This window comes from Psammomys obesus, unplaced genomic scaffold (assembly GCF_907164565.1).
Source record: "Psammomys obesus unplaced genomic scaffold, mPsaObe1.curated_primary_1811, whole genome shotgun sequence".
Classification (NCBI taxonomy): Eukaryota; Metazoa; Chordata; class Mammalia; order Rodentia; family Muridae; genus Psammomys; species Psammomys obesus.
The window spans coordinates 24,086,407-24,104,077 of record NW_026596134.1 but is presented as its reverse complement, the minus strand read 5'-3'; the positions used below and the strand labels follow the sequence as shown (position 1 = coordinate 24,104,077).

The following is a 17,671-nucleotide window of genomic DNA, read 5'->3' as shown; positions in this document are numbered from 1 at the left end:
TCTGCCGAAATGTTCCTTGTGAACTCTCCCGTGTGGGCCTGGGGGCCTGGGTGGTGCTAGTGAGGAGCTGGACTTGGGCAGCAGGGCTGGAATTTTGAAAGTACAGCTTGCTGCCCTGAACTCACTGCTGGCAGGGAAGCCCTGCAGACTCCCAAGGTGGAATTGCAGCTCTTTGGGCAAATTCGACTTTGCTGAATTTTTGTGGTTTCTTTTTTGTGACAGGCAGCAGTGTGGGAAAACCGGAAACAGCTCAGCATCAAAAATGCACAGAAGGGGGAAGCAAAGATTTCTTCAGAATTTAAGAAATATAATCCAAGCATCAGAAGGCATGCTGTGAGGCGTTGTTCCAGCAAATAGTTTCCAATTTGCCTTTAAAACTAGCATAAGTCTGTGGGGCTAAGTTAGCGCTAGTGAAGACCTTAACATTCTCTCGCATGTAAAATGCCCTGGTATCACAGAGGCCAAATAGAGTTTCTCCAATATTATTGTTGTTGTTGTTGTGTGGTAGGGAGGGAGAACGGGCCAACACATACCATGGTATACTTGTGGAGGTCAGAGGACAGCTTTGGGAGAGCCGGTTGCTCTTTTGCCACCGAGGGTTCCAGAGACCTACCTAGCTCAGGTCATTAGGCTTGCACAGCAAGTGTTTTTATGAGTTGAACCCTCTTCTCACTTCAAAGAAAATAGTGAACTTTTGTTGTTTTTCTGGGCTGATTTAATCAATTGCATTAATTTCACACTTAACAAAGAAGTTACAGGGACAGCACAGACAGTCTGGAGGTACCCACTAGCATTGCTGATTGTTACCATCATTACCTTCTATAGGCTTAGGTCATTCTGCATTTGAAGGCTACCCCAGACTGTGAAACTGCCACCAATACAGGACTGTCAGCTAAACATTATATTTTATTTGGATCAGTGCAGTCATTTTTTAATCCACAAAAATTTTTCATGGTTCCTGGAGTGAGAATCTTGAGTACCACTCAGTCTGCTCTTGCTCATCTGGCGGGATTCTTGTTCCTGGCCAATCTATCAACTTTTTCTCATAGCTCTGTGATTCAGTTTCCTACTTTAAAACAGAAAAATGACAACAGTACCTGGCTAAAGGGATCTTAGAGAAGTGAATTCAGAGCACAAATACAATGTGTACTCCACAGTACAAGCTAAGTAAGTATCACATGGCAAGAGGACATCTAATAGTAAGAGGACATGCAAGAAAATTTCAGGCAGCTTTTTGACTGTGTTCTGCAAAGTGTGTCGCTTCTTCCGCTCCCATGGTGGTAGAGCCTTTATTCTCGCTCAGCTCAGATTAACCGTGAGCCATTCATTCTGGCTGGCAGGACTGAGTCACACTCAAGAATGCCACTGTTGCCCCAAGAGACACACTTGTGAGAAGTTGTAATGAGCCAAGCCCTGCGCTTTTGGGTTGAACTTGAAGGTTCTCCTAGCACCGAGGTTGGCATGGGGCAGACAGAAGCACTTCCCAAGAGCATCATCACAGTTTCCACATCCCAGGGGCCGAGTCTGAAGAACAATAGGACATCAAAGATGGAATGTCATTTGGATTTGGGTGCAAAAGGAGATAAAAATCAAAACATTGGAGTCCTGTTTTGTTATGATAATACTTAAGTCACATTCCCATCTATAAAACAAAAACCACTGCCCTCCTGAATAATTAGCCAAAATAGCTTGTGGTCTGTTGATGCAGTTGAAAGCATCTTTATGAGTGCATTTGTGTTCTAGTCTTGCTTCACAGACCTTTTTCTGGTCCTCTCTTGGTCCAGCAGTTCTTGTTATCATTTACCAATTCATATACCCCCACTCTACTTAGGTATAACTTGTCATTTCAGTGAAGAGAGTGGACAGTCTTCCTTCTCTCCCTTCCCCTTTGTTTGTTTTTAGCTGTTTACATAGGGCCAATCACCTTTCTTAATTTTCCTCCAACGCTTGAAACGATATAATTTAGTGCTCATCTCACCTTCTACTTTCAAAAGTATTTGTGGCATTTTTTTCTAAGAAATAACTGAATTAAAAGGGGTGGCAGCTGTGAACAACTAAGTGCATCTGAACTGCTTTTCCTCATGACCTTAGTTTTCAGAGCCAGAATCACACATATTTCCCAAGAAATATGGAAAAACAGAACCAAGGAGCTTAAAGATTGCCAGGCAAACGGACAGGCTCATGATGGGTTTGAATGAACTAGCTCAAAGTGGTTGTAATTTGGGAAACTTCTTCTAAGAAAGCAAGCATTACCAGGGTGGGCATAGAATTCTGGAGGAGAGGAAAGGAAAGAGGAGGAGGGGAAGGGCAGGAAAAGGAGGAAGGCAGAGACTGAAGTACAGTACTTAAGTCACTCTGCCTCAGGCGACCTTGGTGGGAGTTTTTAAAGGTAACTAAGTGCTCTACTGTGCCAGCACCAAGAGCTGAGCAGCCCTGTCAAACCAGATATCAGCAATGTGGTCTGAGCATTTGCTGAGGTCAGCAGTATGATGAAACATGCTCAGAGATGTCAGGGTAATATAAAAAGACATATCCACTAACACATGTATATATGTGTGTGTTAGAGCCTTTTCCTTACGTGACTCAGTGCAAGACTCTAGGGCAGGAGTTGTAGTGGTCCAAACCCCCTTGTTGTGGGTGTAGCCGGGGTTGTATTGTAGATTAACCATTGTCTGTTGATTTCAATCTTTTATTATGAGGTTTGAAGAAACATGGTTGAGTATGTTGTGTATCCATCCTTACTTAGGGAGTTCTCAGTGTACTTGTGAAAGTGGTCATTGTAATTAGTAATAGTAAAATTTTCATGCCAGAAGGTAAAGGAATGGGGGTGTAATGTGGGCCTCAAGTATAGGAAGGTCCACAGGTGACTGAGCCAGAGCTGGCATTCTTAGCACCCAGAATGCTAACCCCACACTTTCCAGAAGACCACTGACTTCAGCAGTCCCCTAGCCCTCTTAAATTGCATGTGTACAGCAAATGCAGATTAATCATTCCAAAATACTGCTTCTGGAAAATTCAAAGTAAGCACTTAGGAACTCACCCCTTTCCTTTCTAGGCCAGTTTTACCACTTAGGACTGGTGAAGCACTCAAAAGGGGGGAGGGTTAGTGCCACTCTGATGCAGAGCTTGTGGAGAATTCCTGCTAGGTGCTACCCAGGAAGGACTGGGTTGAAGAACAACATTGAAGGCTTTTAGATGGCTTCCTATGAGAGTGCAATCTGGAAAATGAGGGGGAACTTGGAACACCCCACACGGTCCCTTCTCACCCTGGGACAGAGCCTGGACCTGGGAAGGAAGCAGTCAGGAGGTTAGATTCTCTTGTTTTCCCTTTGTTGCCCTCCTCATTTGGGCCTGAGTAGCAGCTTGGGGTAGTCTTAAGGCTTGCTTTTTTTTTTTTTTTTTTTTTTTTTTTTTGTGGACAGTGACATCAGAGAAACAGCCCAGTGTCTTTATCATCAAAAGTCACAATAGTTGTGCATGGATAAGGACTATGCGACTCATAGAATGATGGATCTTCTTTTAGTGGTTCATACATGGGACATTGGATTAAAAAACATTACCTTTCTTCCCTGCCTGCTTTGGGTGAAATGGTAATATGATTGATGCAGATTTCCCTCCCTCACTTTGCGTCTCTTAAGGCTTTCATCTTTAAAGATGAGCAAATATTGAGAGTTGCTGGGTCTGAGAACAGATTAAAAGAATTAAGTATAAGAGAGAACAGCATTTTAGCAAACACTTTAGTTGTATTCTTATGACTTTAAAAGTGGAGTGTATTAAAGGCATCAGAGAAAGCACAAGCATTGACCAGCTGCACAGGCTCCAGAGCTACCTGTGACAAACCAGGAGAATGCCATGAGTTCGAGCCCAGGCACAGGGAAGCAGTGAATCCCTGACGCAAAGACAGTCATCAAAAAATTGTGGTAGAAAGTATGTGTACAAAAGTTAAAAAAAAAACAATATTAGAAGAAAGAGAAACTCCTCCTAAAAAATGCCTTCCAGAAAGAGAATTGTCACAATTGAAGGTACATTGGATTTCACAAGCCCACACAGAGCTTTGAACAGTGCAATTTAAAAATCACTAGAGAAACCGCTTTGTCTCCAATGGAATCGTTTTTAAGGCTGGAACATTTCAGTTCTCAAAAAGACAAAAATTATTTTCTGACCACTTTACAGTAAAATGACAAAATGCCCAAATAATTTGGAAAATTTTAAGCATTATTTTAAGTAACTTGTGTCAAAGTCATATTGAAGACTATACGAAAATAAGAATTATATACACCAAAAGTTATATTTGAAATATGGTCAGAGATGCACTCCAAGATAAATTCACAATCTGCATCATTTTCATTTTAAGGTACAGAAAGATTTAAAATAAATGAGCCAAAATGTAGGCTTCTCAGCTTATTCCGGGCACCTGTGCCAGCTCTGCTGAGTGCCCTGAGCCCTCCTGAGTCAGATCCTGCCTTTTTGGTGTGGTTTTAATCTCTTGCCTTTGTGCATCTTTATCTTCTGTCCTGTCCTCAACTTCTCAGCTAAATCTACGGAGTCCCTCCCTGTTTATTTTCTCCTTTTCTTCAAAACTACTCTTATTTCATTTATGGTGTGGGGGGACCTGTCTCCACTCTCATTGCTATGGGAGCGAATGTTGGACTTCCAGATGTGTGCCATCACATCCAGCTTTTTACATGGGTTCCAGGGAACAAACGATCAAACTCAGGTGGATAGGCATATGTGACACTGGTCAGGTTTTTGAAAAGCATGTGTATGTACTTAACATTATAAATTCAAAATATGTAAGTCAAAGCTCATGGCTTACAGAGAGAAATTGCCAAACTGTCAAACATTGGGTGGTTTATCTAAACATATATGTCTTTTTTTGGGAGAGGGAGTTGAGTTTGAGTTTTTGAGACAGGGTTTTTCTGTGTAGCCCTGGCTTTCCTGGAATTCACTTTGTAGAACAGGCTGGACTTGAATTTACGGAGATCTACCTGCCTCTGCCTCCCAAGTGCTGAGATTAAAGGTCATCCTGAGTAAGGTATCCTAGAAGCAGAAAGACACACATAGTATATACTCACTTGTAAGTGGATATGAGATATATAATATAGGATAAACATACTAAAATCTGTACACCTAAAGAAGCTAATCAAGAAGGAGGAACCTGGGTAAGATGCTCAATCCTCATTCGTTAAGGCAAACAGGATAGACATCGGAAGAGAGAGAAAACAGGGAACAGGACAGTTGCCTACCATAGAGGACCTCTGAAAGACTCTACCCATCAGGGTATCGAAGCAGATGCTGAGACTCATAGTCAAACTTTGTGCAAAGTGCAAGGGAATCTTATGGAAGAAAGGGGAGATGAAAGACTTGGAGGGGACAGGAGCGCTCCACCAGGAGAGCAACAGAAGCAAAAAATCTGGTCCCAGGGATCTTTTGTTAGACTGATACTCCAACCATGGACCATGCATGGAGATAACCTAGAACCCCTGCATAGATGTAGCCCATGGCAGCTCAGTGTCCAAGAGGGTTCCCTAGTAAGAAGAACAATGGCTGTCTCTGACATGAACTCAGTGGATGATTCTTTGATCACCAACCCCTTGGAGGGAGATGCAGCCTTACCAGGGCACAGAGGAAGACAATTCAGCCAGTCCTGATGAGACCTGATAGACTAGGATCAGATGGAAGGGGAGGAGGACCTCCCCTATCATTGGACTAAGGGAGTGGCATGAGAGAAGGAGAGGAAGGGAGGGCAGGATTGGGAGAGGATGAGGAAGAAGGCTACAGCTGGGATACAAAGTGAATAAATTGTAATGAAAAAAAAAAAAGGTGTATGTCACCTCATCTGGCATTATATGTATCTTTTTAATTGTACATTTGACCTATTTTCTTTGATGGTTCTGTTGTTTTTCACACACGGGCATTTCTCCCTTCCACTCCTTGAAGATCTTCTTTATTGAAATACACCCCTATTAATAACTCAAACAAAATAACTACTAAAGGTTTGAATGAAGTGCAGAATTAGAAGTTTGCTTTAATGGGTAGCTTTTAATCCTTATGGCCATCACACATAATAAAAAATATTTCAAATATACAATCCAAGAAAATAGCTATGTGCATTTGTGAAATAAAATGTCATAAGCATTTTCCCTTCTTAATCTTTTTCTTTTTTTCTTTCATTTATCTATCTATTTATCTGTCTATCTATTTATTTATTTACTTGGGTTTGTTCTTATTTCTGAGTCTCTGTGTGTGCTCATAGAAGCCAGAAGAGAGTGTTGAATCCCTTGGAGATGAAGTTGCAGATGGTTGTCAATCACCCAACACGGGCACTGGGAGCTAATTCAAGTTCCTCTGTAAAAACCACATACTCAGAATGACAACCCATCTCTCCAGCCCCATTATTTATTATTTTAATGCTGATTGTGAACCCCTAAAATGATTTTACAGTTCACAAGTTACAAGTCAGCCTCTTTCAAAAGAGAGAATTAGTTACGCATAGATGACTGCTTCTAACAGAATATACATTTTTAAGTAAAATTGTATGCTCACAAAAGTTCAACACATACTGTGCCACAAAGTATCAACCTCAAAACAATTTATATTCTTTAACCATAATGAACTTGTTAGAAAGAATTTAAAAGATAGCTTTTGCATTTTTAAAGTCTTATTTGGTGGTAACTTTTTAGAAATGTGCCTATTACTCATAATTTAGAGGTATCAATGAAATTATAAAATCCTTGAGACTATCTGTGGGCTGTGGCGAGGCTGCTTCCAAACGGGTTTTGGCATTGTAACTGTTGGAGATGGAGCTCAGCACCTCATGGGTGCTTGGCAAGTACTCTAGTGCTACGCCGCTGTCCTATGCCTAACTCTACTGTAAATAGACTTATTACCACAGGGAAAAGAGGGCTAGAGAGATGGCTCGTGGTTCAGACCTCGCTGTTCTTATAGGAAACACAAGTCCAGTTCCAGCAGCTATATCAGGAGACTCACAGCCACCTGCAGTTCCACCTTCCGGGCATCTGGTGCCTCCTCTGGCCCCCACAGGCACTCTGTGCATGTCTACTCACACACGCACAGACACATGTACACACGTACACACATGCACACAAATCTTTTTTTTTTAAAGGCAAGTGATAGAAAATAAATGAGTTAATTGTATAATCTGAAAAGATAATAAAAAGACAGTTGAGGAAACTAATTTTAAGAAAAAATAAAAAAACAAATCACCTGTAGGAATGTTGGGAAGCAGCTGGAAGATAGGTAGTCTGTGAGTGAGTACTTACTAAGATAAACCAAAGCACATGTTTCATTTAGCCTACCCTGTCTTCTAAAGAGTTATTCTCACCCTTAGGAGGTGATTTTCAGTGTTTGAGTGGAGTTTTATTGGTTTTTTCGTAAATTTTAAATTACGTATTATGAGTCTTGTGGTAGTGGTTCATGCCTTTAATCCTAACACTTGTAAGGCAGAGGCAGAAGTAGCTCTATGAGTTTGAGGACAGTGTGGTCTACAGAGCAAGTTCTAGGTCAACCAAGGCTATAGAAGAAACCCTGTCTCAAAAGAACAAACAAATGAAAAATGTTTATTATGTGCACATGTGTGTAGGTACCCGTGAAGGGCAAAAGAGGGCATTAGATCTTCTGGAGCTAAGAGTTATAAGTAGTTGTGAGTCACTCACCATGAGTGCTGGGAATGGAACTCTGGTCCTCTGCAAAAGGAATAAGTGCTCTTAATTTCTGAGACATCTCTCCAGCCCCACCACCAACTCTTTGTGAAAATGATTGAATTTGGGGTGTTTTCAGGACCTTCCCAAATGTATCCAGGCCTCTGTCAGACAGTCCTGAGATGGTCAGCATCTCAAGCTCTGGCTTGTTTACAGTCTGAGCATTTTCCTTCAGTGGATCCTTCCTTCTTGCCCTGGCCAGCTTATTGTCACCTTGACATAAGTTAACATTTATTTGGGAAGAGGGGCTCTGAATTGAGAAAATGCCTCTTTAAGATTTGCCTGTAAACAAACCTGTAGTCTGTTTTCTTAGTTACTGATTGATGTGGTTTGCTCAGCCCATTATCAGTGATGCCGCCCCTGGGCAGGTGGTCCTGAGTGTAGAACAAAGCAAGCTGAGCAAGCGGAGAGGAACAAGCACTCCTCCTCCTGACCTCTGCTTCAGCTCTTACCTCTAGGTTCCTGCCTTGTGTTCCTGCTCTGACTTCTCCTCATGATGGACTGTGATGTGGAACTGTACTTTGAAATAAACCCTTTTGGTTTTGGTTATGGTGTTACATCCCAGCAAATAAAGAAGCCCTAAGATACTTCTAAGAAAAGTCATTTCTGATGTGACACCGTGATTCCAACTAAACTGTTTTGCTCTAAAGTATTGGACTAGGATACCAGCATCCATGAGTTAGTTAGAGGTGGGAAAAGCCTTGGAAAGGCTGAAGTCTGGCACTGAACTGTAATCAACTGGTGAGGAAATCAACGAAAGAGACCCTGAAGGAAAACCTTCAGCAAAGGTTACATGAAATGAAATCATGGGCAGAAGCAAGAGCAGAGGAAGTCACAAAAAGAAGGAATAAAGATGCACCAAAAAAGACATCAGATGCCTTACTGGCCAAATGGATAACAGGGCCGTTCCCATAGTCTCCAAGACCTGTGCCAAGGAGTGTAGGGGCTGCCTGCCTGGAGTAGTCAGGCTGCCAGTGGATGTCCGGGACAACCCTTTCGTTGGTTCAAATTCCCCAAGTAGAAGCTTTCTTCTAGTCCTACCAGAAGTCTTTCAAAGGGAGGAACACAGACAGTATTTTATCTTACAGCGATATTATTTGTAATTCATTGTTGAACTGCTTCTTTAATGACCTGTTGTAAAAGGAACTTTTATTCCGCTGCTTCAGGTTGTCTCTGAGGATTACTGCCCCTGTCTGCTAACCTAGGCCTAATCCCAGAAGCTTCTAGCCTCCGTGCAGTCTAACCTAGGCCCAGAATCTTTTCAGCCTCTGAGAATTACTCTTAATAAGCTCACCCTTTCTTGTTTTTTCTGAGCTCATAGGTGGTTCAACTCAGTTGTTCTGGCCCAAACTCCTCTCCAAGCTGACTTATTCAATCTGTCTTTTCTCTTGGCCCCTGAATGGCTCTGCTTGGCCTCAGACTAACTCAAGCAATCTGCTCTAATCTCCCAGCTCCTTCTCATTCTCTAGCTCATTCAGTCTAAACCTAAGTTCTCTCTCTGCAAACTGATTCTCTATTATAGTTCTGGTAAAACTCCCTCTCTCACTCTGCATTGCCCATTAAGTAGCTTCCCTTTCCTCTCTTCTCGTGAGAGTTGGTCATATCCTATTCTGTCAAATCTCTCTCTGATTTTTCAGTTTTTCTGCCACTCAATCAAACATTATTTTCAAACATGGGTGCTTCTGCAAACCATCTTTACCTTCATTGTTTGGGACTAAAGGCGTGTACCACCATGCCTGGACATAAGCTTTCCTTTACCACTTGCTCTAAACCAGGCTAACCTTGAACTCAGATATGCTTGGCTCTGTCTCCTGGATTAAAGGTGTGGTTATATTCCAGCTGGATCACACAGGCCTAGAGGGTCTTTGCATGGGATCTCTTGCCATATTCTGAATTAAAATTCCTCTACAACATGTTCCTTTAGAAGAAGAATGAACATTTCAGGCCCTTTTTTTGGACTTTAGAAAAGTAAGAGGAGTAGACAGACAGGGGCTAAGTGATTCCCAACTCTATCTGAAGAGTGCATTTAATCATTCAGGAACCCCTGTGGGTGGTAGCTATGGGAAAGTCGAGAGAACACACCGCCTAAATGAGAACAGCAAGCTATCCTTAGCAGAACTTTTTGTATGACAGTGGTGATATTATGGGTGTCTGTTTAGTGTGACACCTATCCCTGGGCTGTCATGTCCTTTACCTTCACTGTCTTCACTCTCAACATTCTGTGATCCTGTTACACCGTTGCCAAGAGTAGTAACCACCTTGAAGATAGCCAGAGAAGCCTGGGAAAAGCTCAGGAGTGGATTACCTGCTAGGATGCATGAGCCCATTGATTCCATCCCATGTCCTGGAGGAACAGGGAGGGGAAAGACAAAGAACTGCCTTTCTGGTTCTGTTTCTGTTGCTGTGATTAAAAACACTGACCCAAAGCACTGACCCAAAGCAACTTTGGGTCAGAGGGCTGAAAGGGATTGTTGCAGGTTACACCATCACTGAGGGAAGTCAAGGCAGGACCTTGAAGGCAGGCCTGCTTGCTATTCCATATTGCAGTCCATTACCTTTTACCAAGGTTGTCACCTCACAGCCACAGAGGTACAGCAGGAAGCGTGGAAGCTAGCTGGCCTGCAGCCTAGCTTACACCAGGTTTGTTACACACTTGACAGACCACCTGCCTAGGGATGGTTCCAACCTACAGTGGGTTGGCTCTCCCACATCAGTTAACAATCACTGCTCCCTAGCCCCCACCCCCACCCCCACCCAGGCCAATCTGATCTAGGCAGTTCCTCAATTGAGGCTCTCAGATGATTCTAGGCTGCATCATGTTGATAGGTAAAGCTAACTAGAACATCATCCCTGAAATACAATTACTCCTAGGAAAACAGCAAAGAATCATTTCGAGCCCTAGTGCAAAAGAACATGCCCACCCCTGACTAGCCATGTTTCAGAGTGGGTTGCTCAGAAGTTGTAATGTATTTTCCCAAGGAAATGATGTTAGCACAACAAAAGCGTGTTTACCCGTAGTATGCCAAAACAGTCATAACAGACCTAAGCCATTTTGGATACTAGTGTTTCCATGGAAAATTTCACTCAACTTTTTCCCCTTGAATTGCTGTGGACATATTTCTCCATCAAAGAGGAGTAGGGGCCCCATGGAAGAAACTGTAGAATCATAAGTTTCCGACTCCAGGCTTGTGCTTGATGGTGGAAGGAGGATGGAAAAGTAAGTGGAATTGGACACAGGGGCCTGGAGATCTTGGAAGAAGAACAGAATAAATCTTGTTAAGGGAGAAAGTGAGTTGGGAGTTACAGAGAGGCAAAAAAAAAAAAAAAAAAAAAAGAAGTTTAAGAGACTTTGGGGACCCAGAACTCACTGGGTCTAAGCCTCCATGTTCTCCTGTCTTTGTCTGGCAGCTTCCTGTTTCTTATACAGACCAAAGAGTCTGCTCTCCCTGCCTCCCTTTTTACTGTTCACACATAGGCTTTTTTTAAAACTCTGAGTTCAAGCCCATGCTGCTCCCTACACATCTGATCTTAAAGTAAGCGCTATAATTACGTTTTGTTTGTTTATGTCCATCAAGGAGAAGGCCATGCTAGCCCCCCTCTCCAGGGGGGCTTTTTTCAACTGAACTAAATATTCACAATCCCCTTATTGGTTCCCAAAGGTTCTCAGGACAGTGTCAGCTTGCTCCTGGCTCAGAATCATTAAACAAATCTATTTCTTTTATAAAAATGTTTTCGCTTTTCCCACTCTGCACCAGCACCTATTTCTCATAATGTTATGACTCAGCTAAAATGAGATTTCTTCAGAAAGGCCATCCTTGACCTTGCTCTTCACCAGTGAACACAGACTCCCTCCTCCCTTCTCTCCTAATCAGTTCTGTCTTGCTCCTTAACACCCATTACACATTCACATCTTATGTGTTTGTTTTAATGTCTGTGCACCCCCATCAGAAATATAGGGATTTTATAAATATGAGATATAGTTTAAAAATATTTTATGTGAAACAGTAAGTAGGAAAGCATTGGGGAGGAGTTCCAAAGACGGGATTGGATAAATGCTCAGCAGTACAGAACCAAAGGAATGAGCAAAGAGTAGCTGTAGTCTTCCAGCCAGAACTTTTGTAAATCAACTAAAATCAAGGTAGATGGCCCCAGAAAATAAATGTGCTTATAGACATAGTGGGTCAAATTTCTTCCAAAAAAAAAAATCTATTAAATATCTGCTATAAGCAAAATGCGTCAAGTGACTAAGGCTGTTAATAGTCTCTCTTCAGAGATGACAAATAGAATGCATCCATCTATATAAATTGACAATTATAACTTTGAAGCTTAAGATTTTGATGAGTGCAATGAAAAATTATAAAGAGCTGTAAGAGCCTTTAACAGGAAGGTTGACGTAATGATCTGTAGCCATCATGTCAGAACGGACATGCTGGGAAGCTTGTATACAAGAACCCATCCTGTTCTGCCTCTTCCAGAGTAGGCCCGAGGGGAGGTGCCAATAGTGCTGTCTCGGCCTGAATGACTATGTACTACGGAATGAATGCATAGTGGCATTCCTGCTCTACCACTAAGCAATCCAATCCATGGCAGTCACAGATGTCCAGAGCCAGGAGAGGGTGGTGGTGACCAAATGTGCCCCTTCTCCCTTCCCAGCTAAGACGCCAGAAGAGCTGAAATGTGGCCTTTAAAAACAGTGCGTTAGCTAGGTCAGAACCAGGAACCAAATGTATTCATTTGCTGAGTAACTACTTGCTGAAAGACACTGCAGTGAGAAAGGAACCTAAAGTTGGGAATAGGCAGAAGGTCAGTTTTGAAAGACATAATATTCTGGGAGATGGATGTCTATTGGTGAAGGAAGTCGTCTTTGGGAATACTAACAAAGTCTTAACAGAAGCAGGGGATATGTTCCAAGAGAAGAAACACCAAGACCAAGAGAGAAGGCCGTTGGAGGGCCTATCCTTGACCTTGCCTTTCCATCAGCACCTTTCTGCCTGCAGGTCTCACCAGGCTCCTTTATGTTTCAGAGGGTCCTCCGCAGAAGGGCAGCTGAATGGACTCCAGAACAGCCTTAACCCTGCAGCCTTTATGCCCATCGCCAGCTCCACAGGTCAGTGGGCTGTACCAGCTCTTCCCTGGGTGGGGCAGCAAGGCAGGTAGCGTCTAGCAGTTCTCTCCCTTGCCCCTGTTAAGAGCTTCAGCTCAAAGAGCAGATGTCCAGGCGTTGGAAGCATTGGCAGATAGGTGTTTTGATTATATCTCTTCTTTAGAATGGTAAAGACATCCTGGGGTAGGCATTTTTTTGGAACAGATCTGGTGAAGGTACCATCCTTGTCTGCTAGAACACTCTCAGAGTTGTAACGCTGAGCGCACACTCGCTGTGTTTGACTGCTTTCACTATTCCCAGAGCGTTTCTTGATGGTGCAGCTCTCACCCTCACAGCAGCTTTATGCGATCCATCTCCTACCTCCTGTCACGTGTGGAAACTAGGACTCGGCATTTTAGTTGTGTATGCATCCAGAGTTAGATGTCTGGTCTTTGATGTGTCTTGTCTTGATGCCGAGGGTCAGTTGACAGAGCCCATAGCCTCTCGTCACAGGTGCACGTATGCAAGTGATGTAGCCAGTAAGCCAGAGATTCTCTTTGCATAATAATTCTTAAACATAACACCAGTGAGAAAACTGAAAGCCACATTGACTCAAGTCAGCAAGCATGTGCTACTGAGTACCTCCTGCAGGGCAGATTACACGGCCTCTGAGTTCCTCACAGCACAGGGCAAACAAAAGTCTCCACTCTGCTTGGGGAGCTGGAAAGAGACTCAGGGAGATGGAAAAGGCATGGGGAGTAGCTATGGGAGATTTTGTGGTTGATTCTGCTACTGGGGATGTGGGGAATGACAACAGGCTACGCTGACTTGGCTGAATGTCAAGCTGCGGGCTGAGTGCTGTACAGTAATCTCATTGTCAAGTGTACAAATAGAAGAACTGAGAACCCCAGTCTTATTTATGTGTAGAGGAATCATGGCTGCTAAACAGCAAGGCAGTTTTACACCTAGGGAGTGAATCTACGTTCTTTCAGTGGTAGGAATACCTCCTAGAAAAAAACTTTTAAGCCAGCACTTGAAGATAGGTAGCCTACCCGGAGCAGGGACATCTGGGATGAAAGGACTTCCTGGAATGTGTGTTTGTTCTGCAAACCCTGTTTGTTCGTATGGCCAGGGAAGGGGTATGAGCAAGAGAATTTGAGAGAAAAGTGGTGAAGTATCTGGGCCAGTCATGAGCCATGGAGGGAATTTGTCATTTTGACAACTGCAAGAAGTCCTGGAGGAGTTCAGGCAGAGTGCAGGGAGTCTGATAAGGAGTGGCAGCCCCTGAAAGTGGTAGCAAACTCCCTGAGAAGCTTGGTTCTAGCGTGAGAATGGCTAGATATGTCTTACTGCTTTATTTTGAGGATATTGAAGGACTCTTCCTACACCCAGCTTATTGGGCCATATTAGCATTCTAATGAGAGCATTAAAAATTAGTTCTCCTTCACAGTTTTAGAGCCTAGGTTCAGAAGAGATTTGATGGCTCTGCACTGGTGACCTTCCCTATGAATAGTGGAGCGTCATAGTGTTTGTTCTTTCATGCTGGGCATTGAAGGCACCTCACATGTGCCAGGAGCTCTGCCACTGAACACCCTGAGCCCTCTAGAGCATGGCAGCTGTTTTTAAGGAGGTAAAACTTGGCACCTGGAACTGTGCTGGAGAGAAGTGATGACTGAGAATCACGGGCAGGTTTGAAGTCGCTCTGGGTCACAGCATTTAGAGCCCCTTCCCTCTCCACATGCCTATCCTGGAGAAGTTTGCAAGGCCCAGAAGCCCTGACTACCTCCTGTACATGTCTGATTGAACAGTGTGGAGTTGAACTGTGTCCTCTCAGGCTGAGGGAATTAAAACTGGTAAAGGATCAACTGGGTCCTGATTGCAGCAGCCTGATGGCCCTTGATGACATTGTATAGATCTTGTCAAAGTTGTATTGTGTTTGGTGTCCGTATAAACCTCAGATCAAGCTGTTATTCTCTCCGGCAACCATTTCTCCCTGCTTCCACCTTAAGGTAAGAGCTTGTTTACTCACCAGATAGTCAGTCACCCTGTGGCTCTATCTTTACAAGTGGTTGGATTTGTTGTCTGTGACTTTCCTGGTATTCCGTTGCTAAAGAAATGCTGAAGGGCAGGAAGGAGTAAGAGCTGACACTTTCTGGGTTCCCAGCACATGGGGCATTGGCAGCTGCTAGTGAGGAGCTGCCCAGCATGGCAGTGTTTCAGCAGTGCAGCTTGAGATTTCTGCAGCAGTAAGATTTAAAAGCTATTTTAGGGTTTCAAAAGGTTGCTCTGTTTGAAGGAGACAGGGCTACCACTGACAGCAGTTTTCATTAAGCCCGGAAACAGGGGGAGGAGAGAGAGAGAGAGATAGAGAGAGAAAGAAAACACAACAATGCCATATCACTCTTCCTCAGCTGTCTTCCAAATACCTTTAGCCCCTGTCTTGTACAGTAACAGGTCCATAAATACAGCTCATGGCTGTTTCCTGGCCCTTAACCCTTCTCTTTCATATGCCTTAACCCCACTTTAAGATGTGTGACTTTGCAGGTAACAAGGTAGTGCCTCATCCCACTCTGAGCTGTAAATCAGCGGAGCCCTTTACTGCTGTGGTGGGCTAATTGCATCCTTTGTATTATGTGCATTAGGTGCAACACCAACTTTCCTAGCAGAGTGCCTGGGAGAAATGCTGCCTGAATGTTATCTTCCTTGACTTCCCTACTTCCGGCCTTAATTCCAAGTTTGCAATGAAAGGAAGGGAGAGAATCAGCACATTTGGAAACTTGAGAAGGAAGCTGGAGTCAGGGCCCTTGTCCTGAAGCCAAACTCATTGGCTCGCCTTCTTTATAACCATGGTATTCCTTCTTGAGCCCTGAAGTGCTAATAGTGAACTAAAACAGCAGAGAAGGCAAATTCGGTAACTGAGGTCAGCTACCATTCCTGTAGGGATCTGCAGCCACACCCTCTGCCCTCTGCCCAGCCCACCCCTTACCTTCTGTAAAGCATGCTCTCCTGGACTTCAGCCTCTTCTTGCCCCACGCTCCTACCTTAAGCTCCTGTTGGCCTGTAGTTATAAATGGGACCTTGCTTTCTTGAAAATCAGTGATTGATGTCATTTGCAGGAAGTAAGAAGCCATGTTCGTTAAATGCTTCTTGTCTCCAGCCCTGCTGAAATGTGAAGTAGCTCCATGCTCTTTGCATGGGAACAGCACAGAAGCCCTTAGTGTGGCTGTGCCCATCCCACTCCCTGAGTCTTGAGACAAGAGAAATGAGCTTACTCTTGTATAAGTAAATCCAACAGGGCTTCCCCCCTTAGGACCCAGAAGTCACTCTGACTTCCACGTGGCTTATTTGCCCATTTGCCTGGAATTTCATTACTGGATCATTATTTTATCATACGTTATGTAGTTGTTGGGCTCCTGGGTGGGAAATTAAGAAGAATAAAATAAGCAATATTCCTGCGTCCACAACCCTAACCTCTTTTCTTTTTTTTTTTTTTTCCTTCCATTTCCTCCTCTACACCCATTACTAAAACTCCCCAAACATTTCTCTGTGCAGGGCCAGATGGTAAGATTGTGAGGTGCTGGCCCCTCCAGAGCAGAAGAGAGACAATGGAGTTGGTGTTGGTAGGAAGCAGGGTGACAACATCTGAGAGCGATGACTGTCTTAGCTCTGTTTGGGATTTTACCTCTTGTCCTTTGGGCCAAGATCAAATACAGTGTTAAGTGGGTTTTTTTTTTCCTTCATTTTTTCAGGATCTTTGGAAGCTCCCCAAGTTATTTTCGCCAGATCTAAACCCTTACCCACACAGTCTGGAGCCCTTGCTACAGTTATAGGACAGAGAAAATCAAAGTCGATGAAGTCAGGGACAATTTAAGGTAATAGTAAGAATAAGAAAAGCGTGTTTTGTTGTTCTCACTTTCTGACTTTGTGTCACAGCAAGGGACGTAGTAGCTATGAAGAAAAGCAAGGCCGTGCAAGGGTCTGGGGACATAGCTCAGTGCTGTAACATGTTCAGCTTGCACGAAGCCCTGGCTCAGATCCCAAGCATCAACAAAGAAAAAAGGCAACCAGGTTGGAACTTCATAAAAACAAAGCACATAAGGACTTCTTCAAACCTGGGTCAAAGTTGAGCCGTGCTTATCTCGGCTAACTTCTCTCCTGTACTGGCCTCCCAGAAGGTGGCGCTGTGGCAGTGAGAACTTTCTCTGCTGTTATTAGAGGCTTTTGTTTAAACATGTGGGGTCTTTAAGACAGATCAAAACCATTAAAGCCATAACCAAGGTTTACAGGAAAAGTATAACAGGGTGTGTGAGAAGGGGTGATGCTGTTAAGGCCCAATTGCAGTTGTCTCAAAGGAGAGCAGGTATTTATCATCAGGAAAGGCTTATTGACAAGGGGTCGGTAGTTTGTGGACTTTGAGATGCTGAGGTGAAAAGGGAACAAAAATATTTTGTGAAGGCTTTGGTGACGTTGATAATTGTAGTTGTTACAAGTTTCTAATAAGCGCACGCCCATTAATTGGCAGCAACAGAAGCTGTGCCCCATCCTGACCACCGTGGTAGCCCATGCAGTTAAGGGGTTGCCAGTCTTGGCCTTGTGAAGCTGTGTCCTCACTTCACTAATACTGCCCTCAGCGTTATGTTCCAGCTATGGCCTTCAAAACTTACCAGAAATTTCTTTGAAACCTCAAGACAGTAATTATTCCTTTCTTCTTTGCTCCGTCCCACATACTCAGCACTAATGGCACAGCTCCTATGAGCTTAATATTCTTCTTGCCTCTGGGGGAATATTTATAAACTTCCTTGAGAAGCATTATTCATTAAAATACCCCAGGAGTGCAAAGGAGAAAGGAGAGTTATTTACCCACCAC

The 17,671-nt window shown here is 43.5% G+C and overlaps 1 protein-coding gene across 9 annotated transcripts in view; it reads left to right on the top strand.

Annotated features, from left to right (window-relative positions):
- The window catches only part of Ttll5 (tubulin tyrosine ligase like 5), a 247,553-nt gene that overhangs the window by 199,380 nt on the left and 30,502 nt on the right, over nucleotides 1-17,671 (top strand). For 2 of the 9 annotated variants that reach the window (XM_055592889.1, XM_055592888.1), the window contains exons 32-33: nucleotides 12,746-12,828; nucleotides 16,554-16,676. The exons of 5 other annotated variants lie outside the window; for them this stretch is intronic. In XM_055592889.1, the coding sequence (XP_055448864.1) occupies nucleotides 12,746-12,828; nucleotides 16,554-16,675 (205 nt within the window). In that variant the 3' untranslated portion in view covers nucleotide 16,676. The remainder of the gene's footprint in view (nucleotides 1-12,745; nucleotides 12,829-16,553; nucleotides 16,677-17,671) is intronic. 2 more of the 9 variants (XM_055592890.1, XM_055592891.1) reach the window with 1 other exon arrangement.